The sequence below is a fragment of the Hypanus sabinus genome, chromosome 12 (genome assembly GCF_030144855.1).
Source record: "Hypanus sabinus isolate sHypSab1 chromosome 12, sHypSab1.hap1, whole genome shotgun sequence".
Taxonomy (NCBI): Eukaryota; Metazoa; Chordata; class Chondrichthyes; order Myliobatiformes; family Dasyatidae; genus Hypanus; species Hypanus sabinus.
This window is the reverse complement of record NC_082717.1, coordinates 100,909,213-100,936,860: the sequence shown is the minus strand read 5'-3', so window position 1 is coordinate 100,936,860 and position 27,648 is coordinate 100,909,213. Positions and strand designations below refer to the sequence as shown.

Here is a 27,648-nt window from a genome sequence, read left to right as displayed (position 1 = left end):
TGAGATGGCTTTCTGGAGGTCGTACCAGGACCTCTTGTATCTGAATGGAATGCCACTAATCTGGCTCTCAGCAGACTGCAGATCTCTTGGTTGGGGAAGACCAAATGATTCTGTGGGGACACACTTGTTGATGAGTCCGTGACAACCATAGCATCTTCAATAGACAATAGGTGCAGAAGTAGATCGTTCGGCCCTTTGACCCTGCACCACCATTCTGAGATCATGGCTGATCATCTACTATCAATACCTGGTTCCTGCCTTGTCCCCATATCCCTTGATTCCCCTATCCATAAGGTACCTATCTAGCTCCTTCTTGAAAGCATTCAGAGAATTGGCCTCCACTGCCTTCCGAGGCAGTGCATTCCAGACCCCCACAACTCTCTGGGAGAAGAAGTTTTTCCTTAACTCTGTCCTAAATGACCTACCCCTTATACTCAAACCATGCCCTCTGGTACTGGACTCTCCCAGCATCTGGAACATATTTCCTGCCTCTATCTTGTCCAATCCCTTAATAATCTTATATGTTTCAATCAGATCCCCTCTCAATCTCCTTAATTTCAGTGTGTACAAGCCCAGTCTCTCTAACCTCTCTGCGTAATGTGAATCTATGCTGCACTTCCTCTACAGCCAGGATGTCCTTCCTTAACCCTGGAGACCAAAACTTTACACAATACTCCAGGTGTGGGCTCACCAGGGCTCTGTACAAATGCAAGAGGATTTCCTTGCTCTTGTACTCAATTCCCTGTGTAATAAAGGCCAACATTCCATTAGCCTTCTTCACTGCCTGCTGCACTTGCTCATTCACCTTCAGTGACTGATGAACAAGGACTCCTAGATCTCTTTGTATTTCTCCCTTACTTAACTCTACACTGTTCAGATAATAATCTGCCTACCTGTTCTTACTCCCAAAGTGGATAACCTCACACTTATTCACATTAAAAGTCATCTGCCAAGTATCTGCCCACTCACCCAGCCTATCCAAGTCACCCTGAATTCTCCTAATATCCTCATCACATGTCACACTGACACCCAGCTTAGTATCATCAGCAAACTTGCTAATGTTATTCTCAATGCCTTCATCTAAATCATTGATGTAAATCGTAAACAGCTGTAGTCCCAATACCGAGCCTTGTGGCACCCCACTAGTCACCACCTGCCAGTCCGAGAAACACCCATTCACCATTACCCTTTGCTTTCTATCTGCCAACCACTTTTCTATCCATGTCAATATCTTCCCCCCCCCCCCAATGCCTGATTTTACCCACCAATCTCCTATGTGGGACCTTATCAAATGCCTTCTGAAAATCGAGGTACGCTACATCCACTGGATCTCCCTTGTCTAACTTCCTGGTTACATCCTCGAAAAACTCCAATAGATTAGTCAAGCTTGATTTGCCCTTGGTAAATCCATGCTGGCTCAACCCAATCCTATCACTGCTATCTAGATATGCCACTATTTCATCTTTAATAATGGACTCTGGCATCTTCCCCACTACTGATGTTAGGTTGACAGGATGATAGTTCTCTGTTTTCTCCCTCCCTCCTTTCTTGAAAAGTGGGATAACATTAGCCATTCTCCAATCCTCAGGAACTGATCCTGAATCTAAGGAACAAGATCATTCTGATAGTCTTGAACACAGCCCAATCCATTGACTCGAAGCAATCATGTAACCACTCCTCTGCCTCTCATCACCACCTCACTGTTGTTCTTACCTCTGGAGCCTTAGCCTTAGCCTCTGCCTATATATAGGTAGGAGGAGGATAGCCAGTTTATCAGATTTCCTGAAATGCAGTCTGGGGATGGAACCATAGTATAACAGTGGTCTAGTGTGTAGGGCCCTGGTGCTGCAGGAAATATATTCATGATAATTGGACAGATTTCTTCTAGCAAGCCAGGACTTCTTTAATTTGAAAGGCATCAGGATAGGTTGTTTCTTGTTTGCTAATTACGGCACTCAATACATCCAGTGCTTGCTTAACATCTGCCTTTGGCAGTATGTAAACTGTGGTCAGGATCACAGAGAAGAACTCTCTTGGTCAGTACAACCATTGGCACTTAATCATTACATGTTCCAAGTCAGGTGAACAAGAGTGCATATGACAAGATCACTACATCCATGAAGAGTTTATCATGAAACACAGACCCACCTCATGCCTTTTCTGAATCGGTCCATCCCGTGACTGAGAAACCCTCTGCAGCACCGTATCCAGCATTTCCAGATTGAATCATGCCTCCATGGAACAGAGAAAGCACCCATCCCTCATTTCCCTCTGATACAACAATCTTGTCCTTGGGTTCTCTATCTTGTTCTCCAGTGACTGTACATTTAATAACAAGATGCTGAGTAGAGGAAGTTTTCAACCTTAATGCCTTAATCTGACTTGAAGTCCTCTTCTCCTCCCTCTCATCCGGTGTCGGCAATGTACCTTTGTTTGCTCAAAGGTGCTATACTTGCATTCCTGAGAGTCAAGCCTGCAGAGTCCTTCAGAAGATTATTAAATCATTAATTTGGTAGAAGATTCAAAAGTACATTCCTTTAAAGGAAATTGCAGGCTGCAGATTGTAGCAAGCGTTCAGATGATCTACAGTGGCATGCAAAAGTCTGGAAACCCCTGATCAAAATTTCTGTTACTGTGAATAGTTAAGTGAGTAGAAGATGAACTGATCTCCAAAAGTCATAAAGTTGAAGATGAAACATTATTTTCAACATTTTAAGCAAGATTAGTGTATTATTTTTGTTTTGTACAATTTTGTAGAAAAAGGAAAGGAGCACTATGCAAAAGTTTGGGCACCCTAAGAGATTTGAGCTCTCAGATAACTTTTACCAAGGTCTAGACCTTAATTAGCTTGTTAGGGCTATGGCTTGTTCACAGTCATCGTTTGGAAAGGCCAGGTGACGTAAATTTCAAAGTTTTATAAATACCCTGACTCCTCAAACCTTGTCCCACAATCAGCAGCCGTGGGCTCCTCTAAGCAGCTGCCTAGCACTCTGAAAATTAAAATAAATGATGCCCACAAAGCAGGAGAAGGCTATAAGAAGATGGCAAAGTGTTGTCAGGTAGCCCTGTCCTCAGTTCATAATGTAATTAAGAAATGACAGTTAAGAGGAACGGTAGAGGTCAAGTTGAGATCTGGAAGACCAAGAAAACTTTCCGAGAGAACTGCTCATAGGATTGCTAGAAAGGCAAATCAAAACCCCCGTTTGACTGCAAAAGACCTTCAGGAAGATTTAGCAGACTCTGGAGTGGTGGTGCACTGTTCTACTGTGCAGTGACACCTGCACAAATATGACCTTCATGGAAGAGTCATCAGAAGAAAACCTTTCCTGCCTCCTCACCACAAAATTCAGTGTCAGAAGTTTACAAAGGAACATCTAAACAAGACATGCATTTTGGAAATAAGTCCTGTGGTCTGATTAAGTTAAAATGGAACTTTCTGGTCACAATGAGCAAAGGTATGTTTGGAGAAAAAAGGGTGCAGAATTTCATGAAAAGAACACCTCTCCAACTGTCAAGCAAGGGGTGGATCGATCATGTTTTGTGCTTGTTTTGCAGCCAGTGGCACGGGGAACATTTCACTGGTAGAGGGAAGAATTAATTAAATTAAATACCAGCAAATTCTGGAAGCAAACATCACACTATCTGTAAAAAATTTGAAGATGAAAAGAGGATGGCTTCTACAACAGGATAATGATCCTAAACACACCTCAAAATCCACAATGGACTACATCAAGAGGTGCAAGCTGAAGGTTTTGCCATGGCCCTCACAGTCCCCCGACCTAAACATCAACGAAAATCTGTGGATAGACCTCAAAAGAAGACGGTCCAAGAATCTCACAGAACTAGAAGCCTTTTGCAAGGAAGAATGGGCGAAAATCCCCCAAACAAGAATTGAAAGACTCTTAGCTGGCTACAGAAAGCGTTTATAAGCTGTGATACTTGCCAAAGGGGGTGTTACTAAGTACACTGTGCAGGGCACCCAAACTTTTGCTTCGGGCCCTTCTCCATTTTTGTTATTTTGAAACTGTAAAAGATGGAAATAAAAAAGTAATCTTGCTTAAAATATTAAAGAAATGTGTCATCTTTAACTTAATGCCCTTTAGAAATCAGGTCATCTTTTACTCACTTAGTTATTCACAGTAACAGAAATTTTGACCAAGGTGCCCAAACTTTTGCATGCCACTGTACATTTAAAAGTTTCTAGAAATCAGACTCCCTGTCCACATGCTAGTAGATCCTGTGGTTTAAAATCTCCTCCAGTAACTTTCCCATTACTGTTGTCAGGCTGACTGGGCTGTAGTTCCCTGGCTTGTCCTTGCTACTGTTCATAAATAAGACAGTAAAATTAGTCACTTTGCAGTCTTCGCTAATGGCTAATGATAATGGACTTCACAATTTCTTCTCTAGTCTCCCACAAAGTCCTAGGATACAATCAGTCAGAATTGGGGAGTTCTCCACCTTAATATGCTGTGTAAGGCTGCAAGTATCTCCTTGCTGATACAAATGTCTTCCAAAAATCTCCATTTGTTTCCCTCATCTCTTGAGGAGCCATGATTTTCTCCTCAGAAAACACTGTGGAAAAAAATATTCATTAAAAATCTCATCCATCTCTCCTGCAGCTCAACACATTGGCAGCCTACTGATCTCTCAGGAGGCCTACTCTCTCCACAGCCTCCCCTCTTTTCTTCAGAGACGCCTAAAACTGCTTCCTAATTTATGGTTCACACCGCCGATGCTCAGCATAGTAGAATGCAGCAGAACATGTCTGGTTTGATCATTGCAAGAACTCAGTCATCATCAGTTAATACTGCAAAAACAAAAGTACAAAAATCATTTATAATTTCATTTAATTCATAACAATTTTTCATAACTGACCATTAAATCAACAAAATCATGCTTAGTTTTAAAATGAGTTATTTTATTCTAGTTAGGGCATCTCCACAGATTTGTACATTGACATCAAAATACTTACAGATCCAGCTGATGTACATTGGTATTATGATACATTATAAATATCAACTTCAGTAATTTTTCAACCATGCAACAATGAGATTAAACAGTAAAGCAGAATTAATTTGTTGAAAACAGCACTAAAATCTATGGAGAGCTTTTAAAAAATTCTAGTTGGGCATTATCAAATGTTCTGTGGACTGTGAAAAATGTTCCATTTTTAATTTTAAAATGATCACATAAAAAAACTTATGGCTGTCACTACAAAGTGACTCAGGGGCAAGATGAATACCCAGGACTGTCATTGTGAATGGAGGACTCAGCACGTTTAACAGGCTCCCAGGATATTGTTATTGTTACTCCTGTCTCAATCAGAATTGACCCTCTCTACGTAGACCTGTACTTTGTCAATGATTATATTGATTTTCATTGTACCATTTCAACTTAAACTACAATTCACCAAATGGCAGCACCCTCACCTCAGTTAACCATCACCTTATAGCCATTAAAGTATAATCGGAGGAGTTCTGCATCATTTAGAAATGTTACTAATTTTAGAAAGAGCTGGCATCACTTTCCCATCATCTCCCTAAATTCTATCCTGTAGGATACTCAGAGATTTCTTTGGACTCTACAATCGACTCTGCCCCATTACCCTCTTTGGCAGTGCGTTCTCAATCACCAATGCTCAAAAAACATTCCTGATATATCTTCTGGTTCTTTCACCAATTCTCTTCATTCTGTGTCCTCAGTTCTTGAACCTTCCTCCAAAGGGATGTTTCTATTTACGCACCAGTCTCACTGAGTGTTGACCTTTCATAATTTTAAACATCTTTATTAGATCCTCGGCTCTCTCCTCTGTTCCAAGGAGAACACCCTCAGCTTGTCCAACCTATCCACAGAACAAAAGCCCTTACCTCCAAAATCATTTGAGCAAACCTCTGAACCCTCTGATCTCTCTCCTGGAGTATGGTGCCAAGAATTGACTTAGAAGAGGGAACACTGTGTCTCCTCAGTGATGGGCTATCAGAGTACCATTTAAATGTGGTGAATGTTTCAGTCCTTTATTAGCTGGATGAATTGATTGATTTGTGGAGGAAAGGCTTCAAATTTGGCATTATTTTTACATACGCATTTTTAAAATAATTTAGGCTGAAGGGGCAATGGAAAATTCTGCAGCCCATTCCATAAAATCTGGCTAAGGTTGCATTTAAATGGTGACCTACACACACAATAACAACAGACCTTCCAAAGATCTTTTACAAAAGGGAAGTCATGTTTGACAAATTTGTTGGAGTTCTTTGAGGACATAACATATAGGGTAGATAAAGGGGAACCAGTGGATGTGGTGTATTTGGACTTCCAAAAGGCATTTGACACGGTGCCACACCAAAGATTATTACTTAAAGTAAAAAATCATGGGATTGGGGATAATATTCTGGCATGGGTGGAGGATTGGCTTTCTAACAGAAAACAGAGAGTTAGGATAAATGGTTTATTCTCAGACTGGCAGTTGGTGACTAGTGGTGTTCCGCAGGGGTCAGTGTTGGGACCCCAACTCTTTACAATCTATATTATTGATTTGGAGAAAGGGACTAAGTGCAACATATCGAAGTTTGCTGATGGCACAAAGATGGGAGGGAGTGTAATGAGGACATTGAAACCCTGCAGGGGGACATAGATAGGCTGAGTGATTGGGCAGACATTTGGCAGATGAAATATAATACTGACAAGTGTGAGGTCTTGCACTTTGGCAGGAAAAATAATAGAGCAAGTTATTATCTAAATGGAGAGAAACTGGAAAGTGCTTCTGTGCAAAGGAATCTGGGGGTCCTGGTGCAGGAAACACAAAAAGTTAGTATGCAAGTGCAGCAGGTGGTCAAGAAGGCCAATGGAATGCTGGCTTTTATTGCGAGGGGGATGGAGTGTAAGAACAGGGAGGTCTTACTGCAGTTGTACCGGGTATTGGTGAGACCACACCTGGAGTACTGCGTGCAGTTCTGGTGTCCATATTTAAGAAAGGACATACTGGTTCTTGAGGCAGTGCAGAGAAGGTTCACTAGGTTAATTCCGGGGATGGGTGGGTTGATGTATGATGAGAGGTTGAGTAGATTGGGACTCTACTCATTGGAGTTCCGAAGAATGAGAGGCGATCTTATTGAAACATATAAGATTGTGATCCGGTGGATGCGGGGAGAATGTTCCCAATGATGGGTGAAACTAGGACTAGGGGGCATAATCTTAAAATAAGGGGATGCCGTTCCAGGACTGAGATGAGGAGAAATTTCTTCACTCAGAGGGTAGTGGGGCTGTGGAATTTACTGCCCCAGAGAACTGTGGAAGCTACTACACTCAATAAATTCAAAACGGAGATAGACATTTTCCTGGATAAAAATGGCATTAGGGGATACGGTGAGCGAGCAGGTAAGTGGACATGAGGCTAGGTTTAGATCAGCCATGTGATCTCCTGGGCCAGTTTTCGATAGTCTGGATGGGTCGGAGAGGAATTTTCCAGATTTTTCTCCTCAATTGGCAAATCGTTTCTTTTTCTCCCGGGTGATCACATGGGTTTGGGCGGGATGAATAATAAAATAAAATGGGCAGCATGGTGCCCTGTTGGTTGGCACTGTTGCCTTGTGGGATTCGGTGAAAACTAGAGTTAAGATTGGATCAGCCATGATCTTGTTGAATGGCGGAGCAGGCTTGAGGGTCCGATTGGCCTACTCCTGCTCCTATCTCCTATGTTCTTATATATCTTCTTCCTGGTGAGTCACAAAAATTAGACAACACAGGAGGAAGCCATCTGCCCATTGTGCTGTGTTGGCTAAGTTAAAACACCTCAGCCCAATCTCACCTTTCAGCAGTGGGTCTGTTTTCCTGCAGGTTGGTTCTGGACCCTGTAATATACCACCATCCCTCTAAACCACTATTCTTCGGAGACCATGCATATTTTTATACACCTCAGTTAAACAGCAGGTTGGTGAAGTTAGCAGAGTAGCACAGTCATTGCCGCAGTGACCTAGGTTTGACCCAGTCCTATGTGTGTGGGGTCCTGATTTCCTCCCAAATCCAACATGTGGCTCAGATGATTAATTAGCCACTGTAAATTGCATGTGGTGTGCAGGTCAGTGGGTGGGGGGGGGGGGGGGGTGCAGTTGATTGCATGTGGGGAGAATAATGGTGTCAATCTAATGGAGCTCTGGATGGTCAGTGAGCTCAAGGTCACATTTAATACTGGATGAATGAAACTCTCCTCATCCTTCTCTGTTTCAAAGAAAAGCATCTACCTATCTCTCTCACATTTTATTCTCTGTTATGCCTAATAAATGAAGGCATCCCATGTGCTTTTTCAACTTCCTTCCATACCAGTCCTCTACCTTTAAGGATCCATTGGTAAGTGCTAGCCTCCCACCCCTCACTACCTATACCATGTATATCACTAAATGCATATCCTCACAATTTAGCCCCATCTGCCACTTCCCTGCCCACCTGAGCAGTCACTCGCATCCTGCTGTGCACTAAAACTTCACTCTCTCTCGTCTTTGAACAGTTAAAATACTAAAGACAACTTTTAAAGTTTAAAAAGCTAGAGACAGCTTGCTTGGTTCAGACAGGTAAAGACAACTTGCTTGTTTTCTCCTGGGATCAACTTAGATGAGGAACCTGAGATGTCTGATTGTTAGAACATAAACTGACGATGTACAAGATGATGACAGGTAGGGAAATCAGGATCACTTCCAGTAATTGGTGGGATATAGTTTGAGGCAGGGTGTATTACTAATGCCCAATCAAGTTAATATTACCCCAATTAAAACATTTGATTTTATTGCTGCCTTAAAGATCAAATATCCTGATGAAAAGTAACATTGCATTTTCCATATCAAACATAAAACAAATCTTCTAGGAAAGGCGAGTCGGTATGGGAGAGTTGGTTTGCCGTGCCTCAGGGAAATGGGTGTCGGTCAAACAACCTCAAATTGAATACCACAACCAGATCTTAGGTCTCTTGTGTTAGTCCCCACCCCACTTTACCCATCTCATTTTTCAACAATTGAAATTTTAAATCAAAGTACAGGAAACCCACATCAGAACTGGACCTTAAGTCTTCCTGAGTGTACGTTACAATTTCCCTGGACAAACACCTTGTTATACTACCTCAATGGAGTTGCAAATTCCATTCTATTCCTGCCCAACATCAATTATCCTAGATGAGACATTCTGCCCTATTCTCCATATAACTTGTAGCAGCAAGGAACAATTTAGCTGTTCATCCACTTGGAATTCTTTTTAGTGTTTCTAAAATAGATTTTTCTGCTTTGCTAATAGTTTATTTAAGATAGAAACAACCGAACATGAAAAACACTGATTTTCAATCAACGTTTAAGTACTTCCAGGAGATAAAAGTATGGAAAAATAGTATATGATTAGGACAAAGAGAACTAGCAACAGGAGGAGAGATTATTTACAAATGGCCATTTTCCTTACTTCAGGCAGGACTTCAGATTTATTGTGGCAATAATAAATCTGAACATTGGATTAAATATGCTATCACAATGAGAGAAACTTCCAGAGGTGTTCATGTATAGTCAGCTAACTGTTCTAGAATAAGCACCTGTAAACAATAATGTGTAGTGGTATCGTCAGAGCAAATTAACTGTTTTTTTTCTTCTCTCTGACACTGGCTCTCAAATTGAAGTAGTAAATATTACTTGTCAAAAGTATTTAACATTGTATCATATTTTAAAAGTAACACAAATAAAAGCATGAGCTTGAAATTCCAATCCTTTATTTTGTTTAGAAAATAGTTTTAACGTTATAAAGTAATGTTATAATACTACTAACAGTTGGACTTGGAATTTCAATCTCTGGTCCACAGCTTGATTCATTTCTCAGACATTTTGAATTTTAAAACAGCATCAAATGCATTCACAAGCAGCATCCAAAGTTCTGCTTTAAAAAGTTACACATTACTCCATTCAGGGTTTTGAACGCGCTGTATATGGCATCTAGTCTAAAAGTGAGCTCACAACAGAACATTCATGGCATTATAATTGTTCATTAGGTAGAAACACCTTGAGAAGCTGCATGATTTAGTTTCAGATAAAACTGCACACTCCCTTTATCCACAAAGAACAGGAAATGCTCGTCTTCAGCACGGTAATCTGCTCCTCCCTCTGCTCACAATCAGAAGGTACCGTTAAGGGCAGGACAACCAGATGAGGTGATCAGAGAATGAGATGGTTAAATATTTACAGGTTAAGTTACCAGTGGGACAATTCAGCTAGAGGATGCTGACATGGAAAAGAGTTGAAAGAAAATTTGGCTTCACCATCCATTTTCAGAAATTAACAAGGGAAAACAATTAACCCTCTGAAGAAGTACTTCAATCACTATCGGACTCATCCTGGTACTTTGACTTATTGGCACGGCCATTTTGTAAAGGCATCTCTTCATAATCACTCCTAATAAAGAAAATTCAAATGTCACTGAACAAAAATACAACTTATAAAAGTTCTCAAACAATTAAATTAGATTTAACAGTATAGTTTTCACCATTTCAACCAAACTTTTGAAATACCAACAAGCATTATTTTAGTAATTCAGATCTCAAGCTACACCTGCAAAGAGAGATGCAGTGGCATATTTGTCATACACAGTTTGCACTCAACTGATCCCAGCCACATGCTGTTGGTAACAGTCAGGAGAGGGAAGGGCAAGAAGCAGGTAATAGAGAGTACCCAGTGGCTACTCCCCTTAACAATAAGTATTCCTGCTTGAGTACTGTTGGGGGGGGGCAACCTACCTGGGGGAAGCAACAGTGGCCACGCCTCTGGCACAGAGTCTGGCCCTGTGGCTCAGAAGGGTAGGGAAAGGAAGAGGATGGCAGCAGTGATAGGGGACTCTGTAGTTAGGGGGTCAGATAGGCGATACTGTAGACACAGGAAAGAAACGTGGATGGTAGTTTGCCTCCCAGTTGCCATGGTCTGGGATGTTTCTGATCGGGTCCACGATATCTTGAAGTGGGAAGGAGAACAGCCAGAGGTCGTGCTACATATGGGTACCAACAACATAGGTAGGAAAAGGGTGGAGGCCCTGAAAACAGACTACAGGAAAGTCGATTGCGATCAACGGGTTGGCGACAACTACTTTAGATGTTTCAGAAAGGATAGGGAGGAAGGCAAAAGAGGTGGGGGCGTGGCACTGTTCATCAGAGATAGTGTCACGGCTGCAGAAAAGGGGGAAGTCATGGAGGGGTTGTCTACGGAGTCTCTGTGGATGGAAGTTAGGAATAGGAAGGGGCCAATAACTCTACTGGGTGTTGTTTTAATATAGACCACCCAATACTAACAGGAACATTGAGGAGCAGATAGGGAGACAGATTCTGAAAGGAGTAATAATAACAGGGTTGTTGTGGTGGGAGATTTCAATTTCCCAAATATTGACTAGCATCTCCCTAGAGTGAGGGATTTAGATGGGATAGAGTTTGTTTGGTGTGTTCAGGAAGGTTTCTTGACACAATATGTAGATAAACCTACAAGAGGAGAGGCTGTATTTGATCTGGTATTGGGAAATGAACCTGGTCAGGTGTCAGGTCTCTCAGTGGGAGAGTATTTTGGAGATAGTAATCACAATAGCATTAGAGAGGGATAGGAACAGACAATTTAGGGAAACATTTAATTGGAGTAAGGGGAAATATGAGTCTATCAGGTAGGAAATTGGAAGCATAAATTGGAATCAGATGTTATCAGGGAAACGTATGGAAGAAATATGGCAAATGTTCAAGGGATACTTGCGTGGGTTTGAGTAGGTACATTCCAATGAGACATGGAAAGGATGGTAGGGTATAAAGGGTAGGGATGGTGGTGTATAAAGGCTGTTGTAAAAGAAAAGAAGAGCTTATGAAAGGTTCAAAAAACTAGGTAATGATAGGAATCTAGAAGATTATAAGGCTAGCAGGAAGGAGTTTAGGAAGAGGCCATGAGAAGGCCTTGGCTGACAGGATTAAGGAAGACCCCAAGGCATTCTACAAGTATGTGAAGAGCAAGAGGAATAGGAACATGAACATGAAAGAATAGGACCTATCAAGTGTGACAGTGGGAAAGCATGTACGGATCTGGAGGAAATAGTGGGGGTACCTAATGAGTACTTTGCTTCAGTATTCACTATGGAAAAGGAACTTGGCGATTGTAGGGATGACTTGCAGTGGACTGAAAAGCTTGAGTGTGTAGATATTAAGGAAGAAGATGTGCTAGAGCTTTGGAAAGCATCAAGTTGGATAAGACACTGAGTCTGGATGGGATGTACCTCAGGCTACCATGGGAACCGTGGGAGGGGATTGCTGAGCCTCTGACAATGATTTTTGTATCATCAGAAGATGGGAAAGGTTCCAGAGGATTGGAGAGTTGCAGATGTTGTTCCCTTATTCAAGAAAGGGAGTAGGGAAAACCCCAGGAAATGATAGACCAGTGAGTCTTACTTCAGTGGTTGGTAAGTTGGTGGAAAAGATCCTGAGAGGCAGGACTTATGAGCATTTGGAGAGGCATTATATGATTAGGAATAGTCAGCATGGCTTTGTCAAAGGCTGGTCATGCCTTATGAGCCTGATTTAATTTTTTGAGGATGTGACTAACCACATTGATGACGGAAGAGTAGTAGATGTAGTGTATATGGATTTCAGCAAGGCTTTTGATGCAAGGCTTATTGAGAAAGTAAGGACGCATGGGATCCGAGGGGATATTGCTTTGTGGATCCAGAACTGGCCTGCTTACAGAAGGCAAAGAGTAGTTGTAGATGGGTCATATTCTGCACAGAGGTCAGTGACCAGTGGTATGCCTCAGGGATCTGTTCTGGGACCCCTTCTCTTTGTGATTTTTATAAATGACCTGGATGAAGAAGTGGAGGGATGGGTTAGAAAATTTGCTGATGACACAAAGGTTGGAGGTGTTGCAGATAGTGTGGAGGGCTGTCAGAGATTACAGCGGGACATCGATAGGATGCAAAACTGGGCTGAGAAGTGGCAGATAAGTGTGAGGTGGTTCAATTTTGGTAGGTCAAATATGATGGCAGAATATAGCATTAATGGTAAGACTCTTGGCAGTGTGGAGGATCAGAGGGATTTGGGGATCCGGGTCCATTGGACACTCAAAACTGCCGCGCAGGTTGACTCTATGGTTAAGAAGGCAAAAGGTGCATTGGCCTTCATCAATCGTAGGATTGAGTTTAAGAGCCAAGAGGTAATGTTGCAGCTATATAGGACCCTGGTCAACCCCACTTGGAGTACTGTGCTCAGTTCTGGTCACCTCACTACAGGAAGGACATGGAAACCATAGAAAGGGTGCAAAGGAGATTTACAAGGGTGTTGCCTGGATTGGAGAGCATGCCTTATGAGAATAGGTTGAGTGAACTCGGCCTTTTCTCCTTGGAGCGACTGAGGATGAGAGGTGACCTGATAAACATGTACAAGATAATGACAGGCATTGATCATGTAGATAGTCAGAGGCTTTTTCCCACGTCTGAAATGGCTAGCATGAGAGGGCATAGTTTTAAGGTGCTTGGGAGTCGGTACAGAGAAGATGTCAGGGTTAAGTTTTTTATGCAGAGAGTGGTGAGTGGGTGGAATGGGCTGCTGGTGGCGGTGGTGGAGGTGGGTATGATAGGCTCCTTTAAGGGACTCCTGGATGGCTACATGGAGCTTCGAAATATAGAGGGCTATGGGTAAAGCCTAGGTAGTTCTAAGGTAGAGACATGTTCGGCACAGCTTTGTGGGCTGAAGGCCCTGTATTGTGTTGTAGGTTTTCTATGTTTCGATGCAGAGATTACATGCCAGACGCATTCTCCAATTGAGGACTGATAAACCAATTTTGACCACTAAGCTGGATCTTAGGAAAATCCAACCTTCTGATCCAAATCCATACCATGGTTTTAAACCCTTGGCATTAATTGTTAAAACTGCAGCAAAAGCCCCATATAAACTTCTGATCCCTCTTGTCAAAGGCTGACTTATTTAACACCATGAATGATACAGACCATCATCCCAACCATCCACTGTCATTCTCCCAAGCACACTCCACCCTCGCCCCTTGCACATAGTAAATACATACATACTCACAATTTCATCACCGGTCATGGTCATGTGTAACCTACAGCTATGGACTCCACAGTTGTGAACCTTTATATTAATCATTACCTCAGATCAAGTGACACACTTGCAGGCATTCACTTACTTACCCTACAAGCTGGGGCACTGCTCAGGGATATCATAAGAAAAGTGGCAAAATAAAAGGCAAGACAAGAATGCAACTGCACAACTTTTAAGTACTTTTCCAAAGAGGCCGAATTGGAAATTATCAACTTTCCTACCATGGATTTAGGAGGGAGCTACCGTAATAAAAACAATTGTTCCAAGATGAGATTTTCTTGGAACACAACAGCAAAATAAATTTAATTTAAAAATAAAGTGCAATATTTAAACTAGTTATGACCTTAAACCATGAATAGTACTTAACTCACCCATAAATCACATCATCATCAGAATCATTTAACATGGAAAAGGCTGGGTTATCCTTTAGCTGGGATTCTAAGGAAGAAGAAGATAAATTTCTCAGCAATGCTATTAGAAAATGACTGAATGAGATACTCCAAGTTGGATAAGCAAAAGGTTTTACAAGCTATTCAATCAATCCTCCACGAACAAGGTGAGATTCCCTTTATTCAATCTTCTAGAGCCCAAGGAATTTAAGATGAAAACACATGCATCCACTGACACTCCATAATCCATTCTGGAACCAGGGGAATGTGGTTTTATGTTATTTATTTAGAGATACAGCATGGTAACAGGTCCTTCAGCTCAACGAGCCCGCACTACCCATTTACACTTACGTGATCAATTAACCACTAACCTGTACGCCTTAGGAATTTGGGAGGAAACCAGGACACCTGCAGGAAGCCCGCACGGTCACAGGGAGAACTTATAAACTCCCTACAGAAAGTGGCACAAATTTAACCTGAGTCGCTGGTATTATAATAGTTACACAAATCACTACAGTATTGTGGTGCCAATTTCATAGAGTCAGAGCACAGAAATATTTCCTTCAACACATCTAGTCCATGCCGGACTATTAATCTGCCTACGCCCATCGACCTGCAGCTGCATCATAGCCCTCCATACCCCTCCCATCCACGTACCTATCCAAACTTCTCTTAAATGTTGAAATTGAATCTGCATTCATTACTTCCACTAACAGCTCATTCCACACTCTCACCACCCTCTAAGTGAAAAAGTTCCCCTCACGTTCCCCTTAAGCTTTACACCTTTCATGATCTCTAATTCTGATCTCCCCCCAACATCAGTGGGAAAAACCTGATGCATTTCCCTATCTATGTCCCTCATAATTTTGTATACCTCTATCAAATTTCTCCTTTTTCTCCTACTCTCTGGGGAATAAAGTCCTAAGCTATTCAATCTTTCGCGTTAATGCAGATCCTCAAATCCTGGCAACATCCTTGTAAATTTTCTCTGCAATCTTCCAATCTTATTGATATACTTCCTGTATGTAGGTGACCAGAACTGCCTACAGTACTCCAAATTAAGCCTCACCAATTTCTTGTAGAAATTCAAAATAATATCACAATTCCGGTGCTCAATACTTTTGATTTATGAAGGCCGATGTACCAGAAACATTCTTTATCACTCTATCTACCTGTGATGTCCTTCCATAGAATTTTGGATCTGTACTCCCAGATCCTTCTGTTCTACCACACTTCTCAGCTCCCGACCACTCACCGTGTAAGCCCTACCCTGGTTTGTCCACCCAAAATGCAACTTCTCACTCTTGTCTACATTAAATTCCATCTGACATTTTTCAGTCCATTTTTTCAGGTGGTCCAGCTCCTGCTGCAATCTTTGATAGCCTTCCTTACTGTCCACTGCATCCCTAGTTGTGGTGTCATCCACAAATTTGCAGATCCAGTTTACCACATTATCACCATCATTTATACAGACGACAAACAAAGTTCGGCATAGACTAGAAGGGCCAAAATGGCCTGTTTCCGTGCTGTAATTGTTATATGGTTATATGACCCAGCACTGATCCTTGTGGCACTCCACTAGTCACAGGCCTCCAGTCAGAGAGGTAACCATCTACTACCACTCTCTGGCTTCTCCTGTGAATGCAATATCTAATCCATTTTGAACGCTAAGCAACTAAACCTTCTCAACCAACCTCCCATGTGGACCTTGTCAAATGCCTTGCTAAAGTCCATGTAGACAACATCCACTGCCTTGCCATCATTGACTTTCCTGGTAGCTTCCTTGAACAACTCTATAAGGTTGGTTAGAGACTATCTACCCATGCACAAAGCCATGTTGACTATCCCTAATCAGTCCACGTCTAGCCACACACTTCTATATCCGGTCCCTTAAAATACCTTCCAATGACTTACCCATGACTGACCACCCTATAATTTTGCAGCTTATTCTTAAGAGTCTTTATTAAAAAATCGAACAACATCAGCAATTCCCCAATCCTCCAGAACTCCATCCATTGCTAAGGATGTTTTAAATATCTCTATTAGGACAGCTGCAGTTTCTGCACCAGCCTCCCACAAGGTTACAAGTCAGCAAACACCTCATCCTCTGTAACTTGTATACAGTCCATGACCTCACTGCTGTTTGCCTCAGGTCTATCGACTCTGTTTCTGTCTCCCAAGCAAATACAGATGCAAAAGATCCAGTTAAGATCTCTTCCATCTCTTTTGGCTCCATGCATAGATTACCACTCTGATCTTCAAGAGGACCAATTTTATCCCTTGGTATCATTTAGCTCTTCATTTATCTGTAGAAGCCATTAGGATTCTATGGAGAGCAACTCCCCCCTATTTTAAGCTCTCCTCATTTCTTTCTTCAGTGCTCACTTGCACTTCTTATACTCCTCAAGTATCTCATTTGTTACATGCTGCTTGTTTCTAATATGCACCTCCTTTTATAGGGCCTCAGTATTTCTTGAAAACCAAGACACCCTAAATTTGCTATCATTGTCTTTTATTCTGGCAGGAACACACAAACTGTACTCTCAAAATTTCACTTTTGAAGGCCTCCCACGTACCAAGCAAACCTTGGCCAGAAAACAACCTGTCCCAATCCACACTTGTTAGATCATTTTAAATACCATCAAAATTGGCCTTTCTCCAAATTAGAATCTCAAGCCAATGACCAGACCTATCTTTGTCCATAATTATCTTGAAACTAATGCCATGGTGATCACAAGAATCAAAGTGCTCACCTACATAAACTTGTCACCTCTCCTGTTTCATTTCCTATTTGCATATCCACTATTGCACTCTCTCTAGTTGGGACTTCTATATATTGATTAAGGAAACTTTCCTGAACACATTAGACAAACTTTACCCCATCCAGCCCTATTACAGAATGAGAGTCCCAGTCAAAATGTGGAAACTTAAAATCATCTACTATCACAACCTTATGTTTCTCACAACTGTCTGCCAACTCTCTACAAATTTGCTCCTCTATGTCCTACTGACTATTGGGTGGTCTATAATATAATCCCATTAACACAGTAATCCTTTTTGACTGATTTTAGTATTCACTCTCGTCCTCTCTTCAATTCTGCTCTATGATTAGACTCTTGATTCCCCACCTTACATACACTGCAATTGTTATAGCAATATCAATCCTCAGTTATCCTTATTTTCCATATCTTTTGTCACCTTGCCTGTGCCACACAGTAAAGCAGTGCATTCCAGACTTTAACCACCTTCTAGATGAGAAGATTCTTCCTCAGATCCTCTCTAAACCTTTTAGCACTTGCCTTGTATCCACTCATTTTAAATTCTCTTTTCAATTGGGCAAGGTTTCTTACTACACCCTATGCCTCCCATTATTTTGTACATCTCTGTCAAGACCCTCAGCCTCTTCTGCTCCACGGAAACCACACCCAGACTACCCAATCTCTTCTCATTACTGAAACGCTCCTCCCAGGCAGCATTCTGATGAATCTCCAGGACAATCACATCCTTCCCCCAAAGTGACACCTACATTAGTCCATGTAGGTACCAATGACATTGGTAGGAAAAGTGACGATATTCTGCAAAGTGAGTTCAGGGAGTTAAGTACTAAGTTAAAGGCCAGGACCTTCAGGATTGTGATCTCAGGATTGCTACCCATGTCATGTGCTGGTGAGTCCAGAAATTATACAGTTTAAAACCTGGCTAAGGAGTTGGTGTATGAGGAAGGGCATAAGATTTTTGAATCATCGGGCTCTTTTCCAGGGAAGGTGGGACCTGTACTGAACAGATGGTTTGCACCTGAACTGGAAGGGAACGTATATCCTAGCGGGAAGGTTTGCGAGTGCTGCATGGGGGAGGGTTTAAACTAGAGTTGCAAGGGATGGGAACCACAGTGCCAGAATAATGTGGATAAGCTGTGCAGGCAGATGCTGTTTAGTCCTCAGACATGGTCAGGAGTCAAAAGATTGAGCATGGTGCAACTAATGTCCCGAGCAGCGTATATTCAATGCAGGAAAGGCAGATGAGATGAGGGCTGGGAATATGAGATTCAGTATGCTGTAAAAGGGCTAGGTGAGAGAGAGTTGTCAAATCTGTTCAGGAAAGTTGTCAAAGAGTGCGCAATATTTGATCTGATAATAGAAAATGAGACAGGGCAGGTAATAGGTTTGTGCTGGAGAACAACTTGCGGTTAGTGACCACAATGTCATTAGTTTCAAAATAAGTATGCTAAAAGGTAAGTGTGACCGCAGGTTGAGATTCTAAATTGGAGGACGGCCAATTGTGATGGTATCAGAAAGGATCTGGCAAGTGTGTACTGGGACAGGCTGTTTTCTGACAGAAGTGCACTTGGTAAGTGGAATGCCGTCAAAAGCAAAATTATGAGTGTACGCCTGTCAGAATAAAAAGTACAGATACCTGGCGTAAGGAACCTGCGTTTTCAAGAGCTATTGAAATCCTGGTTAATAAAAAAAAGCAGAAGCACAGCAGGTATAGGCAGGTACGAACAAATGGGGTGCTTATGGAGTGTAGGTAATGCAAAAGAACACATGAGAAACAGGAGGGCTAAAAGAAAGCAAGAGGTTGACCTAGCAAACAAGGTGAAGGAGAATCCTAAGGGATTCTACAGATACGTTAATAGCAAAAGGATCGCAAGGGATAAAATTGGACCTCTGGAAGATCAGAATGCTACTCCATGTGTGGAGCCAAAACAGAAAGGAGAGATCTCAAATAATTTTTTTGCATCTGTATTTACTCGGGAAACAGACACAGTCTATAAAAGTGAGGCATAGTGCCAACAACTTCATGGACCCTGTAGAGATTAGAGGAGGAGTTGTTTGCTGTCTTGAGGCAAATTAGGGTGGACAAATCCTGGGGACCTGACAAGGTGTTCCCTTGGACCCTGCAGGAGGCAAGTGCAGAAATTGCTGAGGCCCTAGCAGAGATATTTAGAAACAAAGAAACATAGAAAACCTACAGGCCCTTCAGCCCAGAATGTTGTGCTGAACATGTACTTACTTTAGAAATTACCTAGGGTTACCCATAGCCCTCTATTTTTCTGACCTCCATGTACCTATCCTGGAGTCTCTTAAAAGACCCTATCGTATCCACTCCACCACCGTTGCCAGCAGCCCATTCCACGCACTCACCACTCTCTGCATAGAACACTTATCCCTGACTTCTCCTCTGTACCTACTTCCAAGCACCTTAAAGCCATGCCCTCTCGTGTGAGCCATTTCAGCCCTGGGAAAAACCCTCTGACTATCCACACAATCAATGCCTTTCATCATCTTATACACCTCTATCAAGTCACCTCTCATCCTCCGTTGCTCCAAGGAGAAAAAGCTGAGTTCACACAACCTATTCTCATAGGGCATGATCCCAATCCAGGCAACATCCTTGTAAATCTCCTCTGCACCCTTTATATGGTTTCCACATCCTTCCTGTAGTAAGTTGACCAGAACTGAGCACAGTACTCCAAGTGGGGTTTGACCAGGGTCCTATATAGCTGCAACATTACCTCTCAGCTCCTAAACTCAATCCTATGGTTGATGAAGGTTAATATATCATATGCCTTCTTAACCACAGAGTCAACCTGCATAGCAGCTTTGAGTGTCCTATGGACACGGACCCCAAGATCCCTCTCATCCTCCACACCACCAAGAGACTTACCACTAGTACTATATTCTGCCATATTTGACCTACTAAAATGAACAACCTCATACTTATCTGGGTTGACCTCCATCTGCCACTTCTCAGTCCAATCTTGCATCCCATCGATATACCACTGTAACCTCCGATAGCCCTCCACACTAACCACAATGCCCCTGACCTTTGCGTCATCAGCAAATTTCCTAACCCATTCCTCCACTTCCTCATCCAGGACATTTATAAAAATCACGAAGCGAAGGGTGTCCCAGAACAGATCCCTGAGGCACTCCACTGGTCACTGATCTCCATGCACAATATGACCGATCTACAACCACTCTTTGCCTTCTGTGGGCAAGCCAGTTCTCGATTCACAAAGTAATGTCCCCTTGGATCCCATGCCTTCTTACTTTCTCAGTAAGCCTTGCATGGGGTACTTTATCAAATGCCTTGCTAAAATCCATGTACACTACATCCGTTGCTCTATCTTCATCAATGTCTATAGTCACATCCTCACAAAAATTCAATCAGGCTCATAAGGCACGACCTGCCCTTGACAAAGCCATGCTGACTATTCCTAATCATATTGTGCCTCTCCAAATGTTCATAAATCCTGCCTCTCCGGATTTTTTCCATCAACTTACCAACCACTGAAGTAAGACTCACTGGTCTATCATTTCCTGGGCTATCCCTACTCCCTTTCTTGAATAAAGGAACATCTGCAGCCCTCCAATACTCCAGAACCTTTCCCGTCCCCATTGATGATGCAAAAATCATTGCCAGAGGCTCAGCAATCTCCTCCTTCGCCTCCCACAGTAGCCTAAGGTACACCTCATCCAGTCCCAGTTACTTAACCAACTTGATGCTTTCGAAAAGCTTCAGCACATCCTCTTACTTGCAGCTGTACAAGGCCTTGGTGAGACTGCACCTAGAATATCGTGTGCAGTTTTGGTCCCCTAATCTGAGGAAAGACATTCTTGCCATAGAGGGAGTACAAAGAAGGTTCACCAGATTGATTCTTGGGATGGCAGGACTTCCATATGAAGAAAGACCAGATCGACTAGGCTTATACTCACTGGAATTTATAAGATTGAGGGGGGATCTTATTGAAACGTATAAAATTCTAAAGGGATTGGACAGGCTAGATGCAGGAAGATTGTTTCCGATGTTGGGGAAGTCCGGAACGAGGGGTCACAGTTTAAGGATAAAGGGGAAGCTTTTTAGGACCGAGATGAGGAAAAACTTCTTCACACAGAGAGTGGTGAATCTGTGGAATTCTCTGCCACAGGAAACAGCTGAGGCCGGTTCATTGGCTATACTTAAGAGGAAGTTAGATATGGCCCTTGTGGCTAAAGGGATCAGGGGCTAAGGAGAGAAAGCAGGTACAGGGTTCTGAGTTGGATGATCAGCCATGATCATACTGAATGGCGGTGTAGGCTCAAAGGGCCGAATGGCCTACTCCTGCACCTATTTTCTATGTTTCTATGTTTACTTAATATCTGTATGCTTAAATTTTTCAGTCTGCTCTAAGTCATCCCTACAATTGCCAAGGTCCTTTTCTGTAGTGAATATTGAAGTAAAGTATACATTAAGTACCTCTGCTATCTCCTCCGGTTCCATACACACTTTTCCACTGTCACACTTGATTGGTCTTATTCTCACACATCTTATCCTCTTGCTCTTCACATACTTGTAAAATGCCTTGGGGTTTTCCTTAATCCTGCCCACTGAAGCCTTCTCATGGCCCCTTCTGGCTCTCCTAATTTCATTCTTAAGCTCCTTCCTGCTAGCCTTATAATCTTCTAGATCTCTGTCATTACCCAGTTTTTTTGAACTTTTCATAAGGTTTTCTCTTCTTCTTGACTAGATTTTCATCAGCCTTAGAACACCAGGTTTCCTGTACCCTACCATCCTTTCCCTGTCTCATTGGAACGTACCTATGCAGAACGCCATGCAAATATCCCCTGAACATCTGCCATATTTCAGCCGTACATTTCCCTGAGAACTTTATTTAAATAAATAATCCTTTAAATAAGGTTATTTAAATCATCCTTAGTGACAGTTGAGTTACCAGAGGATTTTCTGTTGTTCAAGATAGACTCTAAAAATAAAGCAAAATTATACGCCCATGAGCCTGACATCAGCAGTGGGAAAGTTATTGGAAGGTATTCCGAGGGACCAGATGTACAAGTATTTAGATAGTCATAAACTGATTAAGGATATTCAACATGGCTTCATCATGGCAAATTATGTCTATCTCTAAAGAGTATTTTGAGGAATTTACCAGGAAAACAGATGAAGGTAAGGCAGTAGATGTTGTTTATGTGGTATCTGAGAAGGTTCCGCATGAAAGGTTGATCAAGTTGGTCTCTCGGCTTTCAAGATGAGGTAGTAAATTGGATTAGACATTGGCTTTGTGGAAAAAGCTAGACAGTGGTAGTAGAGGGTTGCCTCCCTGATTAAAGGCCTATGGCAAGCAGAGTGCCGCAGGGATCATTGCTGGGTCCGTGTTTGTCATCTGTAGTAAATGGGTATAATGATTGGTGTGAGGGTGAGACCTGATTCTGTGCTGTGTGACCATAACCTCACCCATGTTCTCTGGCTTCAGACAGATTGCTACATGTCACTAATGGGCCCTACCCTTTCCATGGTTAGCCTTTTGCCTTCAATATGTTTGCTGTTCGTACAGACAATTTGGACAAGAGTATATAACACTTGGTTAGTGAGTCTGCAGATGATACTAAAATAAGTGGTACTGTAATTAGTGAAGAAATTTATCAAAAATCACAGGGTAAGGGGTTTGCTTTGTTTGGTAAGTGGGCAAATGACATTCAGTGTAGGTAAGTGTTGCATTTTTGGAATCCAAAGCAGTATAGAACTGATACGGTGAATGGTACGGCCCTGGGAAGTCTTGTGGAACAGAGACCTTGCAATACAGTTTGCTGAAAGCAGCATCACAGGTAGACTGTACAGGCTTGGTCAACCTGTTATAGGAAAAAGTTCCAAGAAGATTTACAGAAACGTTGCCAGAACTTGAGGACTGAACTAGAGAAATGTTGGACAGGCATGTAGGAGACTTTATTCCTTAGGGGACTTAGGGGTGACATTATAGATGTGTACAAAATCACAAGGGATTTAGATAGGGTGAATACACAGTACTCATCCTATCTATGTGGTTAGTGCAACACTATTACAGTTCAGGGCATTCTAAAATTTCCGGAAACATCTGTAAGGAGTTTGTACTTTCTCCGTGAGCTATGTGGGTTTCCATCAGGTTTTCTCCAATATTCCAAGGACAAACTGGTTAGTAGGTGAATTGGTCATTGTGATTAAGCTAGTACGAACTAGGTACGTTGCTGGGTGGTGAGGCTCATTGGACCGGAGTGGCCTGTTCCGTGTTGTAGCTCTGAGTAGATAGATAGATAGATAGATAGAGCCTATTCTTCCCCCAAGAGAAAGGGAATCAGAAAATAGAGTTATGTTCAAACTGAGAGGTGAAAGATGGGTTGAGATGGTACAATGACAACATTTACAATGCCTACATACTACTACGTCGACTCAGGCCTAGGGATATGGATAGGAAAGGTTTAGAAGGATACAGACTGAACATAAGCAAATGTGGCTATTTTATATTAGTATCTTGCTGGGCACGGACAGGTTGAGCCAAAGAATCTGTTTCCATGCGGTGTGACTCTGAAAACACTCACAGTACAGATTGCTGCTGCTGATGGGGCTTGCTGTAGGCTGCTAGTTTCATATAACTTGGAACAGAGAACATACTCTAAAGTCACCCAAATGTCACTGATGCACCTTCTAACAACGTTTTTGTAAAAAAACAAGCTTTCTTTGTATGTGGCCAAAGAATAACCACTCCCAAATAAAATCAAATCACTCAAATCATTACTTATGGTTCTATGCAGTTCTGGTCACCTAGCTATAGGAAGGATGTGATTAGCTGGTAAGGATGCAGAAAGGATTCACAATGATGTTGTCAGGACCAGAGAGCTTGAACTACAGGGAGAGACTGAGTAGGCTGGGACTTGTTATCCAAGAGTGAAGGAGGCTGAGGGGTGACCTTGTAGAGGATCATAAAATTATAAGAGGCACAGATAAGTGGATGGTTACAGTCTTTTTCACAGGGTGGGCGGGGAGGTTGTTCTAAAACAAGGGGAACCAAAGATTTAAGTACTACAGGTTTAAGGCAAGAAGGAAAATATTTAAAAGTGGTACTGTGGGGTAGCTTTTTCCACACAGAGTGGAGGGTATGTGGAACTAACTGCCAGAAAAATTAGCAGATACAGGGGCATTTAAAATACCTAAGACACATTTAAAAAAGTACGTGGATGGGAAGCTTCAGATGGATATGGGCCAAATTCTGGCAGATGGAATTAAGCTCATCATAGACAAGTTGGGCCAAAGGACCTGTACCAAGCGGTAAAACCCCAAGATCCTATTAGCATGCTGACTAAGTTCTATTCATTCAACTACAGAAGGGTGGCTTTGTGTTTCATTTGGAAACTTAGCATTGTGATGTTCATACAAAGGCTACCCGAACATTGTTTTAAATTACACATACCATACACAGCATTCTTCGAGGGGGAATACACATATGCCAGTGTATACAGGTAGAAGTTCAGTAGGCCATAGAAGGATAGAAACTCAGCTGGTAACACTTGTAAAGGAAGACAACCAAATGCACAGAATTTCCTATGTATACATTATTCTCTGACAGTAACCCATTTGCTTGAAGTAATCTGGCATAAGATCCATAATCTTGCACTATGAAAGCCTTTCTAGACTTTTCTGAACAACTTCCCAGTCTCCACACTTCCGAACAATTTCATCTTTCACTTACTTTCATATACTTCAGACTTCTGATTATCGATACGTCCCCTTCCCATTGTACTTCTCCTGAAAATTACCTGCCAGAATTTATACTGGCTCTAATGCAAGTAGAACAAAGCACATTTCCTTTTGTCCAATGTTATTGGAGATAAAGATGTAGTACAATGAAAGGATATAGTTCTGATAATGCGTTGAAAGCTCTGCCACAAAGTTATCTTGCAGGATGTTTGCTCCAAACCTCAGATACAATATGATAATGCTGAAAAAGAATACAAAACTATATCAAAACTTGATCTGTTGTAAAAATATCACATTTTTGTAATATTTCAGCGCATTCTCTTTCTTAACGTTGATATGTTCTAGCATTTCACCCCGTTTTACAGTGTCCCCATAAATGTCAAGATCCCTCTCACTGGTGTATACTGAAGCAAAGTATTCATTAAGGAGCACCCCTTCCTCCTCTGACTTCCTCTTCTACTGATCTCACTCTAGTCTTCCTCTTGTTCTTCACATACGTATAGAACACGATGAGGTTTTTTAAAATCTCACTCACCAAAGCCTTCTCATGTCCCCTGCCAGCTCTCCTAAATCCATTTTTCAGCTCCTTCCTGGCTACCTTGTAACTTTCCAGCACCCTGTCTGATCCTTGCTTCCTAAACCTTAAATAAGCTTAAGAAGGAATCAAAGTTATATATCTTGTTCAGCTGGGCAAAGCTTAGGAGAAGTCTTAAACTGCCGCCAGTTATAGATATAAACAAAAATCTTTAAGTCAAGGTGATGGCTAGCACACTTGTGTGAGCAAGTCAGACATGAACATTTCACTTGTTGCATTGTTATTTGACAGAGATATAGATGGGAGTTGCCACTTACCTAATTATCAACACAATAAATGTTAACCCAGTCAAAAATTTCAGTCGGAGATCTGAAACAAAAATAGAAACACAACATGTACAAGCACGAGATCTGTACACCATTGGAATGGATGAAGTAGAACTGATTCAATAACTAACATAGATAAAAGAACATAAAAGAATACGGCACAGAAATAAACTCTTCAACTCACAATGTCTTTGTCAAACATAACAAAGCACTGGTTCTCTTTTGCTTGTACTTGATCCATATCCCTTCACCCTGCATATTCATGTATCTAACAGCTTCTTTAACATCCTTATTATCTCTGTATCCACCACTCTGCAGGAACCTATTCAACGAACCTACCACTCTGTGTAAAAAAAACTTGCCTTGCACATCTCCTTAAATCCCACCCTCACCTAAAAAGCATGTTCTCTCGTACATGGCATTTTTATCCTGAGAAAAAGATCTGACTGTCTATCCAACCAATGCCTCTTATAATTTTGTAAATTTCTATTGTCTCCCTCAGCCTCTAATGCTCTAGAGAAAATAATACAAGTTTGTCCAATCTCTCTTTACACCCTCTAATCTAGGTGGCATCCTGATAAACCTCTTCTGCACATCCTTCATGTAATGGGCAGTCAGACCTGCACATAATACTTCAAAGTGCAGCCTAACCAAAGTTTTATGCAGCTGCAAAATAACTTCCTGACTCTTATATTCTCAATGCCACAGTCAATGAAGGCAAGCTCTCCTCTATCTACTTGCATGGCCACTTCTGAGAGCTAAGGACTTGGACCATAAAATCCCTCTGCACTTCACTGCCGTTAAGGATTCTGCCATTAATTGCAGATAGAGCTTGCCTTAAGGGTACATTAATTGTAATTAACCCTAACCCTAACCCCTTATACCACACACTGGCTTAGATTAAACTCCATTTGCGATTTCTCTGCCCAAATTTGTATGTTGCTATACTTCACTGTCCCCACCAATCCTTGTGTCATTTACACGCTTACTAACCAATCCATCTATGTTTTCATCTAAGTAATTTAAATATCACACAACAGCACTGATCTCTGCACAACACCACTGGTCATGTACCTCCAGCCAGAATCACATCTTCTAAAGGCCAGCCAAATCTGAATCCAAACCACCAACTCACCGCAGATTCCATGCATCCGGATCAGCCCACCATGAAGGGCCCTAGTGAATGCCTTACTAAAATCCATGTAGATGGCATCCACTTACTCAGCCCACCATGAAGGGCCCTAGTGAATGCCTTACTAAAATCCATGTAGATGGCATCCACTTGCTCAGCCCACCATGAAGGGCCCTAGTAAATGCCTTACTAAAATCCATGTAGATGGCATCCACTTGCTCAGCCCACCATGAAGGGCCCTAGTAAATGCCTTACTAAAATCCATGTAGATGGCATCCACTTGCTCAGCCCTCATTAATCACTTTCATCACATCCTCAAAAAATGCAAGCAAGTTAGTAAGACATGACCTGCCCCACACAAAGCTTGTCCCTTATCAGGCCATGTCTTTCATGTGAATCCTATCCCTAAAAATAGTCTCCCAAGGCTTCCCTACCAATCTCATGAGGCTCATCAGCCTATCATTTCCTGAATTATTCATATTTACTCTTCAGCACTCTGGGACCTTCCCAGTTACTAGTGGGGATACAAAGACCTTCAATCAAGTTCACAAGCAATAAGATTAACTTTCATATATATTTTCTTTACTTAAATGGAATTGAAGTACAGTATGCTGAAGTTGCTGAATGACTTCATGCCCACCCTTCACTGAACATTAGGACAACTGTAATGT

At 41.9% G+C, this 27,648-nt stretch overlaps 1 protein-coding gene across 3 annotated transcripts in view; it reads right to left on the bottom strand.

Annotated features, from left to right (window-relative positions):
• Positions 1-5,569: 5,569 nt before the first annotated feature.
• Positions 5,570-27,648, bottom strand: part of tmem181 (transmembrane protein 181) — a 112,294-nt gene continuing 90,215 nt past the window's right edge. For all 3 annotated transcript variants that reach the window (XM_059986551.1, XM_059986552.1, XM_059986553.1), the window contains 5 exons: positions 25,837-25,888; positions 25,143-25,225; positions 24,698-24,787; positions 14,461-14,527; positions 5,570-10,412 (listed from right to left, as the gene is read on the bottom strand). In XM_059986551.1, coding sequence (XP_059842534.1) covers positions 10,334-10,412; positions 14,461-14,527; positions 24,698-24,787; positions 25,143-25,225; positions 25,837-25,888 — 371 coding nt within the window. In that variant the 3' untranslated portion in view covers positions 5,570-10,333. The remainder of the gene's footprint in view (positions 10,413-14,460; positions 14,528-24,697; positions 24,788-25,142; positions 25,226-25,836; positions 25,889-27,648) is intronic.